The sequence below is a fragment of the Lactuca saligna genome, chromosome 6, assembly GCF_052625555.1.
Source record: "Lactuca saligna cultivar CGN05327 chromosome 6, ASM5262555v1, whole genome shotgun sequence".
Taxonomy (NCBI): Eukaryota; Viridiplantae; Streptophyta; class Magnoliopsida; order Asterales; family Asteraceae; genus Lactuca; species Lactuca saligna.
Genome location: NC_136422.1, coordinates 175651271 through 175674832, shown reverse-complemented (window position 1 = coordinate 175674832; position 23562 = coordinate 175651271). Strand labels below are relative to the sequence as shown.

Here is a 23562-nt window from a genome sequence, read left to right as displayed (position 1 = left end):
TCGTTTAGCATATTAAAGATCACGAACAAAGATCAACTAGAAAAATAAAATCGATCGAAAATGTGGCTGTGCTCATTCGTTTGTTCGGTTAACTTAAACTAACATACATATGAAAACATGAACTAGCCATGGTTCATATTTATGCGGCTCATTTACGACCCTAGATAATAGGTTTCCAATTATAATGTTGGTGTGAAAATAAAATGCTCTTGGCATGATCACTACTAATATATTGTTTCTCTTTTTACCGATGTGGGATGGGTTTGCATCACAACAATCATCATTTAAAACCCAAGTTCCATCATTGGCCTCCCCTTCAATGAATGTTCATCAATCCAATCCTTTTTCATATTGTCGATATTTTCGAGACACAAGCATCAGGAAAACTTTCGATACAAGACTTCAGGATCAATGCTCAACATAGAAGAACAATGATGTTTGATTTTTTAAAACCAATTAGTGATAGAATGGATTATACCATTGTCTCAGAGATTGGGATATCTCCGGGGGGTCATGTTATCATAAAAACCAAAATAAAGATGAAATTTCGTTTTATAAACAAGTATTTAGCTATAAAAATATATATAAACGTAAACAGCAAACTTTGATATTTTATGATAAGATTAGATCAAGTTGTTCACACTTCACATAGCTTTAAATAAAATTATTTTCATATATAACTTTAACAAAATTAAAGGAAATACATATATAATGGATAGCAACAATAGGATTCGATGACAACACACAAACCCAAAGGGGTGACATGTAAATCGTCCCCATTTGGCCTTCAATAACTTATTAAACCCCATGAGTACTCCACTTACCAAACGACGCAGAGCTGGTCAAACCTCTGTTTGACTCTCTGCAACCAAATTAAAAACCGCCTGTCACCAACCCCCACCACCATCTCCGCCGCCACCTCCTCCCTCATCTCCACCGTAACGCCACCGACAAAATCCAAACACATTTCACTTTTTAAATAAAGATAAACACCACATTATCAACTCCCGCCGTATTCATCGGTCAAGAAATCGCACATTCATCCTAGATTTTTGTTAGATTTTCTACACAGAGGCAAAGAAGTAAAGTTTTCCGAAAAGTATGGCGGATTCAGGTTCTCGCTCTACTGTTTCCCTCGAAAGATTTCTCTCTCAAGACACTGCATTAGCGGAAGACGAAGATGAAGACGAGTTAAACGAATATGAATCATCCACTCAAGACGAAGAATATCTTCGAATTTTACTTGATAGAGAGAGGGATCGTAATCACATTCGATCACCTGTAGATGATTGGATTAAAGTCGCTCGATCGGAAGCAATCCAATGGATAATCAATGTTCAATTAATTTTCTCTTAAATCATCATCTACGCTTTTATTGCATTTAATCATCTGGATTAATTTTGATCAGGACTTTATTGATTTAATGCCTGATTGATTCGCAGACGAGAGCGTTTTTCCGACTCCGATTCCACACTGCCTACTTGTCTGTAATATACATTGATCGATTTCTTTCAAAAGGACTTATCAGTGTAAGTTTTCTAGATCGTTCTACAAAGTCACGATTGAGAATATGTGATTAACATTCGTTGTTTTATTGTTTATTTGGATGAAGAGTGACAAGAATTGGGCGATTCGATTGCTATCGGTTGCTTGTTTATCGTTGGCGGCAAAGATGACGCAACTGAAAGCTCCGGCGTTATCACAGTTTCCGGCTGAAGAATACAATTTCGAGAGCAATACGATTCATAGAATGGAGCTTCTGGTATCGACCACATTGGATTGGAGAATGCATTCAGTAACTCCGTTTAACTTCATCAGTTGCTTCATTCCATGCTTCTGCAATGAATCTTCAAACAGAGAGTTTGTGTCTCTAACTACACAAATCCTTTTAGCTACAACAAAAGGTAAGTTCTTGATTCTTAAACATTTTGATTCTTCATTTTCTGTTATTAATCGATATGAGTTTTTTGTTCTGATTGTTTGATCTGATTAACACATGTAGATATTAATTTCGTTGGATATCGATCATCTACCATAGCAATGGCAGCTACACTGATGGTGATAGATCAAAATTTGACGAAAGAATCTTTGGAGATGAAACTGAAGAGCATTTGGTTGAATCGGTTTCTTGATCATGTGAGTTATTGTAGTTTTCATTCATCTTTAGGGACCACAACTGAGCATATGATAAGACGTGGCTAACCCATTTGGTTATAGATGGAACAAATTGGAGGAAGTACCAAAATACTTTTTCTAATTATATAAAGCTTATTTTACTTTTTCAATTATTATAACAATATACTCAACTTTTTTTATTCATAATATTAGCACATTGTATTTATATTTTTTTTTACATACCATTTATGTACTTTATGCTAGTATTAGCAAACAATAAGTATATTACTATTTAGATAAAAATATAAATACTTGCTATTATTATGAGGTAGAAAATAAACTTCATTTTTTATTTTGGGCAAGAAAATATGTTGGTATTATATTTAGAATAATACAAATATATAGTTATCATGGGTAAAGATAAAATATATTGTATATTATCATCGAAAATAAAATATGTTGTTATACTCAGCAACTTGCATTTACGATCTCATTTTTATAAATGTATTTCTATAAAAAATAAATTGAACATGAATAAAATATGTTGTTATTCCTTAATCTTTATAGTTTGTTTTTGTGAATACTTATACATTAATCGATGGCATGACATAGGGTGATGTGTACGGTTGTTATTGTCGAATTTTGGAACTTGAACCTGTAAAAGTTACGGTCTCCAAAGCGGATTTAGCAACGAGTTTGGAGAATCTACCAACTGGCACAAAAAGGATGAGGCTCGCTTTCAACGAATGCGAAAAAAAACAACTCTCATGAGCCAATGAATCCAGTCCAATTTACTTCGTTTGTTATAGTTTTTAGGATTTTATGTGTTTGTTTTGGATATAATTCGTGAATTTCATAAATTTGTATAAGGGAATGTGGGGAAAAAGGATAAATAAATTGAGCACTACTTGGAGGTGTAGAATTACTATATAATTGAGGTAAACTTTTATTTGAGAATCTACATGTAAGATTAATTATTTTAGTTCGGGATAGAATTATTTAGTAAAAAATATTAATAGATTTGTTTTATTAAAAATAAAAAAGCCATTGTAGATGTTCTCACTGATGAACATGATTATGTAAATAACATATTTACTAAGAGTTAAATTGAGGCGGAGTCAATCAAGAATTTAAATATATAACTTTCGATCGACAACCTTAGAAAACATGTAGTTATTTTGTACGTTACATATCGTGCCAGTGTGTTAAAAAGCTCACAATCACAAATTTCCCAACATCTTCATTTCTTATATCATTTAAGGATAAAGAAACAGAAGGTTTCCAAGAACTTACAAAAGAACCTCACTATAAAAGCCCTAAACTACTCTCATAACAAAACACTCAAATCCTAAACTAAAAATACAATCAGAAGATGTAAGAACAAAGAACTACTCATCTGAAACAAATGACCAACAAGAAAAGAACAACAGATATACTGAAACACTAACGATCTAACAATGAGAGACCCTAAACATAGAGAAACCCTAATCGTAGAGAAAAGCTTCAAGTTGAGAGAAACCAGATGAGAGAATGATCAAGAATTGTGATCAGATACACCCCCTCTCTTCTTTTATATGCCAACCACGTAAAATGGATTCAACCCAAAGTCTTCTTGACCCATTCAAGATCCGCGTGCATTTCCTGTAAAATCACTTAAACCCAGAAGAATAACACTTGTACATATCACACCCTCTAGATTATAAATAAATAAATATGAGATTGTAATATTTAACCTTGTTATTTTCAACACCCCCCCCCCCTCAATCGAAATATTTATTTTTCATTTTTAAAAACATCAACAAGATCCATTTTGTTTGATAGAAAATCATGTTGCTTTATAGTTAAAGATTTAGTAAGAATATCTGCAGTTTGTTCAAAGGAACAAATTTTAACTAATTTTATCACTCCATTAGAAATTTTTTCTCTAACAAAGTGGAGATCAATTTCAAAATGTTTTGTCCTCTCAGGAAACACAGGATTTAAAGCCAACTTAATGGTTGACTCATTATCACAAAAAACTGAAATTGGAATTAATTCCTTAATTTCTAACTCAAACAAAAATTTTAAGACCCAAATTATTTCACATGTAACAGAACCAAGAGCCTTATATTCAACTTCAGTAGAAGATCTAGAAACAGTAGATTATTTCTTACTCTTCCAGGATATCAAACAATTGTTAAAATAGACCAAATATCCAGACACTGATTTTCTTGTAGTCAAGCACTTAGCCCAATCAGCATCTACAAACCCTTTAAGTTCAAAACTATCAGATTTTGGTATAACTACTCCCTTTCCTGGACTATTCTTTAGATATCTTAAAAGTCTAAAAGCAACTTTTAGATGAGACTTGTTAGGTCTATGCATGAATTGACTAAGCACTTGAACAACATAGGAAATATCGGGTCTAGTAACAGTTAAGTATATCATTTTTCCTATAAGTTTTTGAAACTCAGTTTTATTGTCTAATAAAGCATTTTCTTTATCTTTTCCACCAGAATCTATTATAAAATTTGTTTCCAAAGGAGTACTCACAGGTTTACACCCAAGCATACCATATTCATGTAATAACTCTAAACAATATTTTTTTTGATTTAAGCATAAACCATTATTAAACCTTACTACTTCAATTCCCAAAAAATACTTTAAAATTCCAAGATCTTTAATTAAAAACTGAGTTGTCATGAAATTTGTAACTTCCTGTAATTCAAGTTCACAATTTCCAGTCAAAATAATGTCATCTACATATACAAGTAACACAGTCAACGAACCTTCAAACTTTCTCACAAATAAAGAATAGTCACTTATACTTTGCTGAAAACCAAACAAAAATAAGGAAGAACAAAGTTTTTCATTCCACTTTGTAGGGGCTTGTTTTAACCCATATAATGATTTAGTAAGTTTACAAACCCTAGAATCACCAATAGAATAGTATCCAGGAGGAAGAGACATTTAAACATCCTCATTTAAATCACCACATAAAAAAGCATTATTAATATCAAGTTGATATAAAGACCAAAAGTTATAAACAGACAAAGAAATAACAATACGAATAATCACAATTTTTTCAACTGGAGAAAAAGTTTATTCAAAGTCTATTCCTTCTCTTTGGTTATACCCTTTAGCTACCAAGCGAGCTTTATACCTTTCTACTTCACCACTAGATTTGTATTTAATTTTGAAAACCCACTTACAACCTATTGGTTTTCTATTTTTAGGCAAATTAGTAATTTCCCAAGTGTTATTTTGATGAAGAGCTTCCATCTCTTCATTCGTTGCTTTAACCTGCTTTGGATCAGTTAAAGCTTCCTTATAATCTTTTGGTTCAACAGTTTTATTTAAATTTGAAATAAAACATTTTGTGCTATTATCTAATAAGGAATAATTGATAGATCTTTCAATGCCATATTTATATTTAACTTCAACAATATAATCACCAAACTTTACAGGCATATGTGACTCACGTCTAGACCTAGAAGAACCTACAGACTGCTCAACAGAAGGGATTACGGGTAACTAACTACTTTCCTCAAACATATCAGAAGAAGAAGGAAGAAAACCAGCAGAAGGAGGCACAACTGCCTCGCCACTACGGTTGACAGTATCATTAGAATTAATATCATCCAGATAAGTGGCTGCATCAGCACCATCCAAATGTGACTCTATTATCAACTCATCAGGATTAATAGAATCATTTAAGTATTCATTAGTATCAAAATCATCATAGGAAAATGGATCACTAGGGCCAAAATTATGTAAAGTTTTGTCAACATTTGTTGACTTTAATTTGTAAGGAAACACAAACTCATAGAATTTCACATCCTTAGACATAAAAGAAGTGTTAGTATCCAGACTAAGAAGTTTATAAGCTTTTTTATCAGATGAATATCCTAATAATATACATTTTTCAGCACGCTCATAAAACTTATCATTAATATTTTGTTTGACAGCAAAGCAAAGGCAACCAAAAATTCTCAGATGATCAAAATTGGGGGCCTTTTTAAAAACAAGTTCATAGGGAGAAGAGCCATTTAAAACTGAAGTAGGCATTCTATTTATCAAAAACACTGTGGTTAAAACAGCATCTGTCCAAAACCTGACACGAACTGCTGATTGAAACAAAAGAGACCGTGCATCATTAAGAATGTGTCTGTGCTTTCTTTCCACAACCCCATTTTGTTGTGGAGTATAAACACAAGAAGTCTGATGAATGATACCTCGTTCTATACAAAAATATCTCATTTGATTATTAACAAATTCAGTACCATTATCAGAGCATACAACCTTAATATTAACACTAAATTGATTTAATAAAATATTCGCAAAAGACTTAAAACAATTAAAAACTTCACTTTTAGACTTTAAGAAAAAACCCAATTAGCCCTAGTAAAATCATCCACAATAGTCAGAAAATACTTAAACCCTTCTGCAGAAGCAAGTCTATAGGGACCCCAGACATCTAGATGAATTAATTCACCTAACCGAGTTGAACTATGTTAACTAAGAGAAAAGGACTCTCTAGTCTGTTTAGCTCTATGACACACATCACAAGGGGGAAGAGATTCATTTCCTAATTTCAATTTATCTTTTAAGGAGTTTAAGGCATGGTCACCAGGATGACCAAGTCTGCTATGCCAAGTTAACTTTGAAACACAACATTTAGAATTATTTAGACTAATTGAATTACCTGATGGAACATGATCTTGATAATATAGTCCCCCAGACTCTCTACCATTCTCCACCATCTTCTTTGATAGTGAATCCTGAATTTTACAATTATGTTCAGAAAAAGTAACCTCACATCCATTATCCTTACACATTTTATGTACAGACAAAAGATTAACATTAAAATCCGGCACATCAAAAACATCAAATAAAGTAAGATTAGAGGATAAGTGAATATTCCCAATCTTATTTATTAATGCAGAAGAACCATTAGGATGTTTTACAAGAAGATTAAGTTTAGACACATCCACAGTGTCTTAGAGGTGTGACTCTGAGGCAATCATATGTTGATTTGCCCCAGAATCAACAATCCAAATTTGAGAATTATTTGAACTAACAAAGGAATTAAAACAACATGCTAATGTACCTGCCATATTTGCAGCAACAGATACATCCTCACTAGCAGAGTTCTCATTTATGAGACGAAGAAATTTAGAATACTGTTCACTTGTGATATAGTGACATTCACTACTAGCAACAGAATCAGAGGAAACTACAAAATTGTTGGTTGTAACAATAGAAGAAGAATTCACAGAAAAAGACTTATTTTGATTATTATTATTATTATCCTTCTTTGGTTTAAAATCTTTTGGATAACCAATCAATTTATAACATCTTTCTATGGTGTGACCCTTAAGATTACAATGCTTACACTGTAACCCTTGATTTCTAAACCTATTTTGACCTTGACCCCTTTTTGAATCAGTAACCTTACTATTAAAAACAGACACTTGAGGTTTTGAAGAAGAAACAGAACTCAGAGAACCATTCTTTTGAAGAGACTCCTCTCTAGAAAAAATTGAAAAAGTTGTTTTAACATCAGGTAAAGGTTCCATTAAGAGAATGTAACTTTTAACTTGATTATAAACATCATCAAGACCACTCAAAAATTGCATTAATTTCATCATTTTAGCATGATCATTAAGTTTAGTAGCAGCCTCACATACACATTCAGTTAAACTAGTCAAACCATCAAATTCTTTCCATAAAGAGTCAAGTTTATTATTATAGTCTGAAAGAGAAGAACCATTTTGTTTTAAGTTATTTATCTGTTGATGGATATTAAAAATTACAGAACCATCAACCTTATTATAAGTTTCAAACAATTCATCCCAAATACTTTTAGCATTACCATAATAAACATGACTAGCATATATAGTTTCAGATATTGATCCTAGCAACCAATTACACACAACAACATTTACACGTTCCCATTTAAAACTTTTAGTGTCATCAATTTTTCACGAGTTATATTTCCATCTACAAAAAGCAATTTATTCCTGGCCTTAAGGCCCCTAGTCATAGCACTACGCCATACTCGAAAATTTTCATTACCAGTTAATTTAATTATTATTATAGAAGTAACTGCATTATCAGACGGATGAATGTACAATGGGTCATCAAAATCAACAGGAACATCTTTAGGAGTACCAATCCCTTCAGGTGTTTCACCAACCATGATTAGTCACAAAATACACACAAGAAGCAAGCAACAGAGAATAAAAACAACAAGAAAACTTAAAAGAAAACAAACACCTGTGTTGACTTAAAGTCCAGATGGTCACCACTGTTTATCGGGGCCCAAGACAATCAACACAGAGTCTAAATCATAAAAAAAACAAATCAATCAAAAAAAATTGAATCAAAGACAGCAAACAATCAAACAAGTACCAATCAAAGAAAGCAACAAGTACATACTATATCAACGTCCAGATGGTCACCAAATTTGTTTGGGCCCAAGACAGTTAATACAAAACAAATCAAGTAACCAAATAAGCACATAAATATGTCACTAATGTACTCAAGACATTAGGACTCCTACATGTAAGTACAAAAAAGTTGAGAAGGGAACAAGAAATCGGTCACAGTGGTCCTAAGTAGAATTCGCAAGGCAGAAGACCGCTCACCTCCCCTAGGGTTGTTCTCTACCAAAGTTATTTTAGGCACTTGTCCGTTCCCTGACAGAGAACTTGAACCTTTTGCAGGGATTAAGTGAGAAGATCAAACGAAGAGAAGCTTTTCTCCAAGATCAAACCACAGATCCTCAAGAGTCGAACAATATCATCAAACTGCAAAAGACATAACAGCTTCGCAGTAACTTGTTTCTGTACAAAATCGTCTTCAAATCACCAAGATCTTCAACAGATACTACACCGTAGATCTGATACCATGTTAAAAAGCTCACAATCACAAATTTCCCAACATCTTCATTTCTTATATCATTTAAGGATAAAGAAACAGAAGGTTTCCAAGAACTTACAAAAGCACCTCACTACAAAAGCCATAAACTACTCTCATAACAAAACACTCAAACCCTAAACTAAAAATACAATCAGAAGATGTAAGAACAAAGAACTACTCATCTGAAACAAATGATCAACAAGAAAAGAAGAATAGATATACTGAAACACTAACGATCTAACAATGAGAGACCCTAAACATAGAGAAACCCTAATCGTAGAGAAAAGCTTCAAGTTGAGAGAAACCAGATGAGAGAATGATCAAGAATTGTGATCAGATACACTCTCTCTCTCTTCTTTTATATGCCAACCACGTAAAATGGATTCAACCTGGATTCAACCCGAAGTCTTCTTGACCCATTTAAGATCCGCGTGCATTTCCTGTAAAATCACTTAAACCCAGAAGAATAACACTTGTACATATCACACCATCTAGATTATAAATAAATAAATATGATATTGTAATATTTAACATTTTTATTTTCAACACAATGCACTCGATAAATGTACTATAAACTTTTATTTTTTTGAATAACAAAAGTTTTGTTCAACTTACTTTTTTGTTTTTGGTATAAAACGTCCATGGAAAGCAATATCAATTTTCTGCTGTATAATCTTTGTCGCTCCCTCATTTTCTGACTTATATCTAATAGATGAAGTTTAAAAACTTAAGTTTTAAAAAAGCAATGCAATTCACATTGTCTAATGAAAAAACACAAGAGCTATTATTTATGAATCAAGAAAACCTTTAAACACACAAGACTAATTTATCTCCGTTTGCTTTCAAAACATTAAACAAATCTTAATTCAAAACATTAAACATTAAACTAATTTCTCCGGTTTACCATGTAGATCGTGACTAACATCGCACCAGGTCTGCGGTTTCGAGTGTGGTTTTTCTCTCTTCAGCAAGTATCTACTGTGGATCCTCCTCTCCTATGTCTATCTCTCCATCTTCTACCTTTCTTTACTGCCACTCATTGTCCATGGTTTCAAAAGGTTATCACACCAAAATCTTATGTGGAGTTGAGGTGGAGATGAAATGGCATAGTTCTACCATGACATGACACCCTCCAGTCATATAAACTCTCGTGTTATTTTTGAACCCACTATTGATTATTGTAACCATCAAATACACATCAACTAGGTAGCAGAAATAATTAAATTTTTACCTAAGTGTACATGCACCTCTAAGACCTAGGTTGTACTAGTTTTAGCATCATACTTTAAAATCAACTAAAGAGAATGATAAAACACTTACGTCTTCATCTGAATTAGCAACTCTTGCAATGGATGAAGGACCTAAAGGAGAATCACTCTAATGTAGTCAAATCCAAAAACTCCAAAAGCTAACAAGAATTAACCTTATGGAAGGGTTATTCGAAAATCCTACAACCCTAAGAGTATGGTTATAATTTTTGTAAAAGGGGAGAGAGAGATCATTAGCCTCTAAGGTTTGATCCCTAGCGGTTAATTTATAGGTATCTAATAACATCCTAAAAGGAATCAAACTCTTAAGGTTAATCTTATCTAATTCAAACATGCCATATCCTTATTCAATGGATATCAAAATCATCCCATATAGTCTTCTAGGAGTTTCTAGAATATTCTAATTAATCTCATGTATTAATATTCAATCGCTTTACTTAATTAAAACCTTTTAATTAATTACCAAAATAATTTCTAAATATTTTATTAATTACTTAATAATATAATAACTTATTTTCTCCATTTCCTTTTAGCTATTTGTGTTGTGAGGTCAATCCAAAAGGACCTGTTGTTATTTTATAAATATTACCAACTACATTGGATACTATTTCCAATAGTCCCCCATTTACACAAGTCAATAACTTTTAAGGTTAAAATACTTTCTAAAAAAATCAACACATAGTTAGTCATCCAATGCAATTGCCAAGCTTTGATCAAAAACAAAATTTAATCCTTAATAAATGATCAATTATTCATTTGTTCTAGATACCCGTATGAACTTAAGACATGGATAATGGGCCAATCTTAGAGTTCAAAATTTAGTTAGGACCTGACCAGGAACACTAGATGTCAGCCCGAAATTATCGAGGGGCCCATAGATATCACTTTTCCTATAAGACAGAAGGAGCAAATAAACTTTGACTACATAGTTTTGTCTATAAATCGTATCATACATAGAAATATCTTTTATGACTACCAGTTATGGATAGCATTGGAGAACACTAATGCAAACCATATTTCATAAAGAAAACCCCTATATGCATCTTAGTTTGAAAATAATATATTATCATCTTAAAATTACTCGTGACTAGATCCATGAAGTAATTTCTAAGTGTGAATTTTTTGAATACTTAAAATTATCATTTCAAGTACGCATGCAATGTTAGCATAATCTCTTATGCAATGTCTAATCTTGTATGTTCCAATCAACTAACACTCACGACAATCTTAAATTCTAATATTCGCAACTCTCACGACAATCTTGTATGTTCCAATCAACTAACACTCACGATCCATGAAGTAATTTCTAAGTGTGAGTATGACTGACTGTGGAGTTTTGAACATAACTAAATATTTTGGAAGTAGGTTCAAAACATGGAAAAGTAAAACATGGTAATGAATTACACAAGTTTGATAGCAACAAATGCTCTTTATTAAGTCTCCACAAAATAGAAATCAAAATGATTACAATTCATATTGTTATATGTTTCTAAATTAAAACAAACTCTTCCAACTGTGCTCAATTCAAATCATTCACAAATAAAATGCCTCATGACTAAGTCTTACTATCAGAGTTGTTGACCTAGAAATGTAACAACAATATTTTCATTTGATATGATTATATTGCCTATGATGTCTTCACATTTGAACAATTATTAAACGTGATCGTACTTACTAAGTATACACCATATGAGCATACGTGACTTGGGATCCAACTTGATGTAAGTGTACCGTCCCATTTTTCAGAACCCGAAATTTTCAATTTATTTAAGTAAATCTTCCTAATTATAAATTCATTATGTAGAAAACTGTTATTCCAAATACATTTATAAAAGTTAGAATAATATTAAAGCGCAAAATCTTCATTATTGTTAATGAATTTTTACAGTTAGGCCTTCGCCTTCCCATAATGACCGATGATACCTAAAACAATAAACAACTAGATAAGCATAAGCATTAGTGAGTTTCCCTTAAAATACTACACATAACCAATAGATAAACATGCAATAGGCCCAACCAGTCATCAGGCTGGAATGCCCAACTATACAGGGTATATTGACCTTACCATGTCAACCCAACCGCCTAACCCGAGCCTCCATGCCAACGGCTTACAGCCGGCCCGCACCAGGTATCTTGGCCTATAGCACAAAGTAGGATCGCCTCCTCCCAAATCAAACACAACATGTCGACATGTAAACAGTGAAGGATCAAGTAGGCACATAATACATGCAATATCAAATCATATTATACACTACTATCTATTATTCGTCTCACAACATATAGTCCTGCTATGAGCTAAAGTCCATGAAAAATGTAACCATAAGTAACCAGAGTTGAGATAGCCACCCGAACAGATGATCCTACTCTGAAGGTACATCCAAACAAGGAACAAGCAAGAAAGCCTAAACCAAGAGTTCTCAGGCTATTCTACATGACCATAAGTAACCAGAGGTGAGATAGCCACCCGAACAGATGATCCTACTCTAGAGCCACAACCAAACAAGGAACATGCAACAAAGCCTAGACCAAGATTTCTCAGGCTATCCTACATGACCACAGACAGTCCTTAACGGTACTCCATATATGATAACCAGGAATCACATATAGCATACAGTTCTACATATTATTACAGCTAAGCAACATGCTCGATACTAGGATAAAAATCAAATAGTTCACTACAGCATAACAACATACTCGATACCATGATACATATCTAACAAATCACTACAACATAGCAGCACACTAAATATCAACAATCCAACGGATGCATGGCCATATATACCCAGAGGTAAGATTGCCACCCTGGATAGGTGATCCTACACTAGAACCACAACCAAACAAGGAACAGGTAAAAAAGCCTAGATCAATAGTCCTCATTCTATCCTAAATGAATATATAGAGTCCTTAAGGCATCCTTCTACTAACAGATAACTGAATCTAGTGGGCTGGTATTAGTGCCTTCAACCCATGGGTAGAGTGAGGTGAAACTCACCTCGATATATGTATAGGTAACCACCGCAGTAACGATGAACTCTACCAGCTTCAACTTACTTCCAATCACCTACATGAAGATATTTGAGTCAATACCCGATCACAGGTCAAAGTTAGTTGCAATAGTGACTTCTCACATGAAATGAAAATTAGGGTTCCATATAAAATGACGATTAGGGTTAAGTAAGGACAATTAACCCATTAAGGACTAACCCAACTAAGATTAGTACTGATTAAGGTTTGACTTAGTACTTCTCGGGTATAATAATAATCCAAGCAATAGCCTAAATACACACCCCGATCATTGTCCAAAATAGGGCTTCCCGATTCTTGGGTTTTCCACATAAGATCATAAATGGGGTTAGTGATCCACATATAACCCCTTAAGGGGTTAATTCATTAATTCCAATATTTCATTAAGTTAATCGTAGGGTATTATCGCGTATAATTTAAAGTCCAATTACCATTTCAACGTAGGTCCCGACAAACTCCAAAACTAGGGTTTTCTTAACATTAAAGTTTTCTAAACCCTAATTAGGTTTTCCTACCCAAACGTGTGCCACTCGGTCTAAGGTTAGATGATTAGGTCCTTAAATGTTTAGTAAGTTGGACACCACCCACTACCACCTCGGGTAGCGGTGGTCGGTGGCGATACATGGTGACATGGGGCGGCAGCCATCACTCGCGGCGGTTGTGGCAATTTCAAGTTAGAATCCGACCTAACAACTCTCACTATGACAACCATGCAGAAAACGAACATACACACAATATTATACGCACACAACTACCTCACACGGTGGCTGGTGGTGGCAGAAAATGGCAACAAGGTGGCACCCACCATGGTTGGTTGCCATGGTGGTTCTCTTTGTTTTCTGGCCAACCAAGACGCATACACTCACACACACAGCTCACAACTTGCAGTAGCAACAGACACATGTGAAAAACGAGCACCAAAATTAAAGCATGCACACAACTCATCCACCCTCGTGGTGGCATGCGGTAGTCGGAGCAATGATGAACAAATGGGATAGCCGCTCAGAATGGCGGCGGCGGCGAGACGACGCAACAACAAAAGAATGAGAGAAGAGAAGGTTTGTGCGACCCTTAATCGAGAAAAACAACAGAAATAGCCAAAATCTTTGTTTCTCTGGCCTTAGCACTACAACAACGTCCTAATGTCACTCCTTGTCTTCATTGGCAGCGGGAGCAGTGGCTGTAACACTAGCAGATTCGGGCTAGTCAGTTTTGAAACAATAAGCGTCAAAAATGACTTTTTAATAGAATATTATTTATAATAAATAATCTTAAATAAGTTTTTGTATATTTCACAAGGATTCTGTACATATAAACAACACCGAAATCCGAGTTATAACGAAAAAGTTATGACCTATTGAAGTTTTGCGACAAAACTGGCACAACACCAAGAATCGTAATAAGTGAGTTTATGATAAATTACTTTTTAGTCTTAGGGGTCTAAATGAAAGTGCTAAAGTATGTCTCCACTTATGCATAGATATAAATAACATAAAAAACGTAGCTCGTATGCAAAAGTTATGACCTTTCGAAGATACAACTCTTTTAGAGCATGACACATCTTAGAAACCGTAATCTGACTAGGTTCACGATGTGAGAATATTTTCTCACGATGTGAGGAGTCAAACAGACACTAATCATGTCTATAAAACACCTAGGAAGGCTATGGTATGACTCTTGGAGGCTCACGATGTTAGCATATCATTCTCACGATGTGAGGAGTCAAACAGACACTAATCATGTCTATAAAACACCTAGGAAGGCTATGGTATGACTCTTGGAGGCTCACGATGTTAGCATATCATTCTCACGATGTGAGAAGTCATTCGGACACCTTTCGGAGCTATAAACGTAGGTGGCAAAGCTATGAGGTGATACAGCAATGGCTCACGACATGAGCATGTGTGGCTCATGATGTGAGAGACCAAAATCATCCTATATATAGCAATTTTGAACCTTGATCTTCTTACACCTAAACTTCTTTCTCTCTCTCTCTCTCTAACTCTCTCTCTCTCTCTCTCTCTCTCTCTCTCGTTTGCTGAAGGCGTTCCGCATCCCGAGCCCAACGATCATGAACTGCCGACCATTTATAGTTAGATTCTATCCAATCATGCTACTAATGTGAGTGCATAGTTACTTTCATCTTACACATAGATATGAAGTATTTGATATAAATTACGTGCTATGTGTGCATATTATCTGTTTACCTGATATCTATCATAGATGAACAAAATGTATATGTTTTATTAAATTTCAACTATATATATGTTTTATACCTATAAATTAGAATGGTTAAAGATGGGTAGATGAAATATAATAGATCATGAGAAATGTAGGATGAGGATGAGAGGTGAAAAATGATGAGAAGCCTTGACCCAAGCGTTAACCCCCTCATCTAGCAGAGTATGGATGACAACCACAGACTATTCTAGACGGTCCAATGGAACACTAGCAGGCTCGCAACTTATAAGTGTTGCGAACGATATGTTCACCCTATGTACTCTAAAAAACCATTGATATTTATTACGAGTGGACTCTCGAAAATAATACTGTAAATAAATGAGATAAACCCTGGCAGCTGTGGACTTAGTGTCTGTTGGATGAACCCTGACAACTATAGAATTAGTGCCTATTATATAAACCCTAGCAATGATGGACTTCGTGCCTATTCCTTAGGATAATCCTTAGGAATAAATAATGAGTGAATAGATGATTCATAGGGAAGATACTTAAGAATAAAGAAGATAATGGGGATGAGTAATTCGGTTAATTGTTTGATGATGAAACATAATAACTTTATTATTGTGGGTTGAAAACCCTATGTACTTACCAGGTTTCCCAACCTGACCCACTCAGTTTATTTGTATCACAGGTATCAATACGAAGCTACACTACACTGAGAGATTAAAAGAGATGTATATGACTAGTGTGAATAAAAGTAAGGTTTGTTTATGCTTATGTTTCTGTATTGACGATGATATCCCCATGTTTTAAAATAAATAAAATACATTTCTTAGAAAATGCTTTAATAATGTAGTTATCATGTTTTTTTTGGAACAAATTCCGCAACACTTTTAAAAAAAAAATGAATACTCTGATTTTCAAAGAAGAATAAATAAAAATTTTAAAATGGACCTGAGAATGGGGATGTCACAACAGCGGTGTTGGCTTGGTGGTTCACGACGGCGGAAAAGGAGATGATGGTGGCTGAAGGAGTAGAGAGATAATGGTGGAAGCTGCAAAATTTGGGGTTTGGGTTTGGGTTTGAATAATAGACGAGAGGCAAGGGATGGGGTGTCGAGTTTTAGTCCCTTTCTTACACTTTCAACTCCTCCTTCTCTATTCTTTTTAAAATAAAGTCGATAATTTACTCTATAGCCCACTGTGTCAAATAATCCTTTCAAGTCAAGTCCACAAGTTTCCAAACAACCCCTAGCTTCCATACTTCTATTCATAACTAGTCCGATAATTACGCTTTACCCCCTGATTTCTAGAATTTGTAACATATGACTCCTTGCACTAATACCCTGATAAATTATTATGGATTTAGGGCTAACATAGAAATACAAAAAAATCATCTCAGGGTTTTAGGGTTTATTATTTATTTATTTATTTATTTATTTATTTATTTATTTATGTTTTTTATTTATTTTAATTAAAACGAGATGTTACAGTAAGCTCACTCTTTCGCTCGCAAGACCCTTCAAAAGGACCATCAATGATTTAATTTCAAAAATAATGTCATTGATGAATATCTTTTAGTCACATAGCTTCCTTTTCATTTTAACTGGTTGCAATATACTCTAAGTTTATTCTTAAATCCACCACGGTGTATTACTTGGTACTCTTCCAAGTTAATACTTCACAATCCTGTAAAAGCATTAATCTCAACTGCAAACGTATTTTTCTTTATTAGCATGGAACTTAGCATCAGTGTAACCTTTACATTGATATCTTCCAAACTTATACATCTCCTTTTTCCTCCTAGGATAATAAGGAATGTACTAGATTTTTATTCATTGACTATTGCCAAATTGATTTGATCCAACCTGTCATGATTAAGGCATACGAGTTATCAAATCTATTATATGTCATGCTACAGGGAAACTATGTCCTAAGATACAAAGGATACATACTGGAGCACAAAATATAGTGATAAAATTCACTTGGACAATTACTCAGACGACTGACAACTATCTGGGTGCTTCTATTAGCGATCCAACTGGTGGGTAACATGCTTAATAAGTATTAACCTATAATATTTTTACTTATTAATCTTTATGATAATCTGGTAATGAAATCTAGATCTTTCACTAATCCTAGTAAATACTGAAAGTTCTATCAAATAAGGATCAACCAGACAGGATAACTGGGAGGCAAAATCATTTCGGCATATAGTCTTTCTGAAATCTAACAACCAAGCCAACATGGCCATTCTAGACACCTCTTCCATAAGTAGATCAATAAGTATTTACAACTGGAGTTACTTACAAGTCTTTTTTATGCATTCATAGCAAAGGCTATAAATATAAATATAAGTTACAATTAAAGCGTAGCTTAACTTACAGGCATCCTAGTGAAAACCGGGAAGATTGCAGGCAAAACCTCGATACCAAGCACTTCTAGTTCTCTAGCTCTTTGATAACGTAGGGCCTCACTAAAGTGATCGGGAATTATAAAGGTAAAAGGGGCTACGAGTACGAAATGATTTACATAGGATTCAAGGTGAACGACCGAAGGAAATAGCTACAAAATGCAGCTATTTAAAGGTTGTATTGGAGGGGACGCAGCACACACATGCTGGTATCTCTCCCCTAAAATGCTACCACATGTCGATTTCCAACTGGTTTGCATAGCCACCTTCTAGAAGTTCGTGCTATGCGCTCTACGCGCCGCGCAAAATGCATATTTTTTTAAATTTCATAATTTCTTCATACGATGTGGACCGAGTAAGAAACCCCGGGCTTACAACAGTCTTCCAAAAAAATTTGCAACCGAACCCAACCTTAGCAAGGCTCCAAAATCCTGATGATGAATGGATCATTACTTAATTTAAATTAATTCCTGAAGCATAACCATTACCCTTTGTCCAAAAACCAAAACCCTAAGACCCTGTCTGACTCCATGATAGACTTCCTGCTTTGAATCCCTGTTTGGTCAACTCCACTTCATATTACAAAACGATTATAATACCTCCAACCCATGATTATCTTATTGCTTTTACCAGGAATAAAATCACCAACCATTCACTGCTGTTGAACACTTTTACTTGACTTAAGGCTTAGATAATACTTCGAGTAGAAGACTCATCCCCACAATGATTAGACTCAAACGAGAGATGTGCAGTAGGGTCACATCATTTACTCTGAGATTATTTAATCCAAGCTGCAAGTGACTTAACATATTCACCGAATATCAAGTTCATACCATGGCTTGTAGATGTTTACATTTCTTTATGTCTTGATTTGTTATATTTTTGGTCCCTTTTTGGGTTGGGTGTTGAGTTAAGACATTTGAAGGACTTGTTGCTTTAGATATGAGCTTATTGGGAGTTCCTTTAGTATAAATTTTCCAACTTTATGGGGTATTGGGTCTCATGCAAGCATTAAGTCACATATTAAGTTCCTTTTAAGCTTAGGAGCTTCATTTAGACATGGATGAATGTAAATTTAGTAACTTTATGTGATAAATCAGTCCAAGGAAGTCAGATCTAGGTTGTGGTTTAAAGTCTTTATGGAATAGCTTAATATGGATGATTGGATGTGTGAGAGGGTACATTGGGCGTACAAGAAGGTACGCTTAGCGTACAAGCCTTGAGGCAAGTACGCTGTGTGTACGAGCTCAGTACGCCCCACGTACTTAGTAGAGTGGGCCTCAGATCGTTGGGCTTCGGCTTGGGACATTCTTGTGAGCCTAGATGTTTAGGGTTTTTTGGGTCATCTGATTTCAAGTGTTTTAGTCTGGAAACATTATTGGGCCATTAGTTAAGGCCATGGAAGGGTTTTTGTCCCAATTTGGAAAATTGGGCCATGATTCGGCCTTTTATGATTAATTGGTTTTTGGGCTTGTTGGATAGTATGTTTGGGCCTTAGTCTTGGACCAAACAAGAAAAGGGGTAAAATGGACTTTTTACCTTAAATGTGGGATGATAGTTATGGATTGGAATTCAAATACTAATTGGATGTTATTTGATGTTGATAGCTTGGGGATTTGTTTGACGGGCATCCTGGAATTTATCAGTGTGGTTCAACAGTTTGAGGTGAGTCTCCTCACTGAGTTTAACAGGGTTTATATGTTACGATGCTTGATGTCTGCATGGCTGTTGCATGTGTTATGTGATGGTATGCTTACTGGGCAACGCCCGATGCTAGGGGCCTAATATGTATATTGTATGTTAGTTATTAGTATGTGCTTTTATGCTTACCCGGCCATGCCCGATGTCAGGCAGGGCTCGATGAATGTATGGTATGCTAGTTCCGATAGTTCAGGTGTGGGGTCTCCCTGTCATTTGAGCGAGGAGAGTCTCCTCACTCATTCTTATCTATGTGGTAGAATATCAATATATATTTACGTGTGAAGACCAACTGGGTCTAAGTGCTATTACTGTGTATGTATTTTTTATATTTGTTAAGACTTCGGGTAGTCTCCAGGGTTGCTGATAACCCATAAGATGTGATATTTGCCCACTGAGACTTCGGGTAGTCTTCAGAGTTGCTGTTAACACATAACTATTTATTTGTGCTATATGGTAATTTGGGGGACACACTAAGTTTCTTGCTTACAGTAGTTAATTATATATGTTTCAGGTAGTTTTGAGGATCGCGGGAAAGCGACGGTCTGATTGTACACACTCCCAAGGAGATTTTGTTATTGCGAATTATGTGACACTTTGATATTTTAAAGATGATTTGTACTTAATATTTGTGATTTTTTGATGGTTTGGCTTATGAATATTATTTTGGATAAATTAAAAATGAAAATTTTGGTTTGAAATTTAAGGTGTTATAAATTGGTATCAGAGCCCTGGTTTGAGGGATTTGGATAAACTCTAGAGGAATTCCTAACTCAAACTAAGGATCTGAATATTTTCATTAAAACTTTTCGAAGAAACAAAAATTTTTACATGATAAAAACCCAGTAAACAGTGTGTACAATCAGCCAGAGCTCAAGCGGTAGTTTCCCAAAATATTTAGAATTATTTTATGAGTAGTGGAGAGCTGACATCTTATGAACTGATAGAACTGCTTGCTAGTGATAGGCTAAGGATCCTACAAGAAATATGTGATTGGGTTGCCTAATTTGTGATACCTTTAGACTAGGAGTTTGCTCTTATAAGATTGAATTTGTCATTGCTATTTGCTTAGTGTATGCTGCATAATTATACATAGTTAGGATTTTATATCCTTAGAATGCCAGATTTAGCCTTTCTTCCTGTTCCTTGTTTGGTTGTGGATTTGAGGCAGAATCATTTATTCGAATGTCTGTCGAGTCTCGGATTATGTACGATTGGCATGTGAAAAGAAAAGGAAAAGGATAATGGAGATCTTATGAGGCGGAGAAGTGCTAGGGAGTTGTCTAGACTAAGTACCTAGATGCTTAGTACTGGTTATGACAAACCAGCGTGGCGATTGTATAGTTGATCTTGAGAAATAGAGTCCTTGTGACTAAAGGTTTTAAGAGGAAGACATGAGACAAATACGGGTTGGTGTGGAAGGTATTATGGGGACCTTACTACTTAAAACATTGGATCCGTATGCAACTCAAGAAGTTATATTAAGGAACTAAGGAACTTGCAGGAGTGTGTGGATGTTGTGTATGTGCTTTAGTATGATTTTGATGGTTTTCTTGTGTGTTTCAGTATGGTTGTTACCCAAGGTTCAGGCTCCAGTGACCCCAAGAGGCCAAGTTCCATTGATGATGAGATCCATAGGATTGTTGCCGCTGAGGTGGCCGCAAAAATAAGAGTGGATATACTTGAGGGATTTAGGTCTATTAAGACCATGTTGATTTATACTTTCGACGAGCGTTGTGCCATTGTTATTGAGGCTCCTGCTGTCTCAACCACCATAGCCGTTGCTGCTACAAGACCGTAGGGAGGTGATTCGTTATGGTACCGGGAGTTCAACTTCATGAAGCCTCCAGAGTTTGATGGGCCCAAGATCTGATTGTTGCGATGAGGTAGATTTATGATATTGAGGGTTGTTTTTACACTTGCTCTTGTCCAGAGAAATTGAGGGTTCATTTCACGTTAAATCTGCTTCGCTTGGCAGCAAAGGATTAGTGGAAATTTGTGACAACTAATCACACTCTTGCAAAATATTCTACAGTGACCTGGGAGAGATTTACTGAGATGATCAGAGATGAGTTTGTACCAGTGTTTGAGAGAGAGAGGTTAGCCCAGGAGTTCCTTTCTCTCAAGCAGAAGATAGAGACGGTGACTGAGATCACCAGGATGTTTCATAAGAAGGCCTAAGTTTTCCCTAAGCTCGTTTCAACTGAGAAGGCATGTTTGAGTTGGTACCTAAGTATTATGAGGACTGATATCCATGATTTTGTGGCGAATACATCGTATCAAACATTGGTTGATTTGCAGACCAATTCCAGAAGGAGAGCGATCTAGTTGGAGAGACAGGTTAAAGAGGAGAGGGAGACTCAGGTGAGTGATATGAGATCAGTAGGTGAGAGATAGGAGACCAATACAGTCATAACTGGTGACTAAGCAGCCAAAACTCGCTTACTTGAGAGCTGGAGGCTAGAAGGACCATACTCTCATCAAGTACAACAAGGGGCATGAGGGACCCTATCGTTTGGGGATCATTTGTTGCATGTGTGGCAAGGATGGGCATATAGCCAAGGATTACCCCCATGGGATTTTGGGTTTTCTTCAATTCCAACCAAAGGGGTCATTTGAGGGCTGAGTGTCCTCAACTTGCATCTAGGGCGATTCAGACTCTGCCCCTACGACCCTGTGTATTATTGATGGCCGGTAGGGGAAGGTCGGGGCTCCAAGGGGTCGAGGGAGAACATTTTAGTTGATAGTAGAGGAAGCTTGAGCCACTCCAGACATCATGGCAGGTATGTGTTCTTTATTTATTGTTGCTGAGTTATTTATGTTGCTTATGATATTGTTCATGTTAGGTACTTTCCGTGTGAATTCTATACCTACACTTGTGTTGTTTGACTCGGGTGCGAGTCGATTTTTTGTGTCATCATACTTTGTCATGGTTTTAGTATTGCGTGGGAGGCCTTGAGCAGGCCATTGAGAGTCTCTATACCTGATAAGCATCCGATGTCTGCTACTAACATCTATCACAGTTGTTTGTTAGAGATTTTTGGTGTTGGATATACGATAGATATTATCCATATTATGATGGGTGATGTCTATGTTATCGTGGGTATGGATTGTTTGATCCAGGTTGGGGATCTGATTGACTGTGAGAGGTAGTTGGTGATTGTTCGAGATCATAGTGGGGGAGTGTCGACCATTTATGGAGAGGGTACTATGTCAACATCATCTTTTTGTTTTACCGCCATGGTGAGGCAAAGTATACAACATGGGTGTATGGGTTATCAGACATATGTAGTGGATACCCGTGTTGATGAGCAGAGACCAATTTCCATTTATGATGTTCCTATTGTACATGATTTCCTTGATGTTTTCGCAGAGGAATTACCTGGTGTGCCTCCTAAGAGGCAAGTAGAGTTATGGATCAATATGATCCCTGGTGCAACACCAACTGCCAAGGCACCATATCATCTTGCCCCTCTTGAGATGTAGGAGTTATCCTCCCAGCTTCAGGAGCTGTTAGGAAAGGGGTTTATCCAATCGTGCAGTTCTCCGTGGGGAGCATTGATCCTTTTTGTTAAGAAGAAGGTTGGTTCATACTGGATGTGTATTGATTATCGGGACTTGAAATAGTTGATGGTGAAGAATCACTATCCACTGTCATGGATTTATGTTCTCTTCTATCAGTTGCAAGGGTATCTTGGTTTTCCAAGATTAATATGAGGTCTGGCTACCATCAGACGAGGGCACGAGAGGAGGATATTTAGAAGATGGCCTTTTGAACTTGTTATGGTCATTACAAGTTTTTGGTGATGTCTTTTGGACTCACCAACGCACCAGCGACGTTCATGGATCTTATGAACCAAGTGTGTAGGCCTATGTTGGATCGGTCAACGATCGTCTTCATCGATGACATTCTAGTCTATTCGAAGACCAGAGAGCAGCATGAGGAGAATTTGCGCAAGT

At 35.6% G+C, this 23562-nt stretch overlaps 1 protein-coding gene across 1 annotated transcript; it reads left to right on the top strand.

Annotated features, from left to right (window-relative positions):
- Window positions 1–758: 758 nt before the first annotated feature.
- Window positions 759–3072, top strand: LOC145001341 (cyclin-D5-1-like). Its single transcript, XM_078960716.1, has 5 exons — window positions 759–1335; window positions 1443–1529; window positions 1613–1904; window positions 2003–2136; window positions 2728–3072. The coding sequence occupies exons 1-5, from the start codon at window positions 1102–1104 to the stop codon at window positions 2884–2886; spliced, it is 906 nt and encodes a 301-aa protein (XP_078816842.1). The 5' UTR covers window positions 759–1101; the 3' UTR covers window positions 2887–3072.
- Window positions 3073–23562: the final 20490 nt, after the last annotated feature.

Bases quoted from the DNA above. Each gene is read 5' to 3' on its own strand.
- LOC145001341 (XM_078960716.1), top strand. From the start codon at position 1,102: ATGGCGGATTCAGGTTCTCGCTCTACTGTTTCCCTCGAAAGATTTCTC. The intron at 1,336-1,442 runs GTTCAATTAATT...ATTGATTCGCAG, and splicing joins CAATCCAATGGATAATCAAT to ACGAGAGCGTTTTTCCGACT. The intron at 1,905-2,002 runs GTAAGTTCTTGA...TAACACATGTAG, and splicing joins CCTTTTAGCTACAACAAAAG to ATATTAATTTCGTTGGATAT.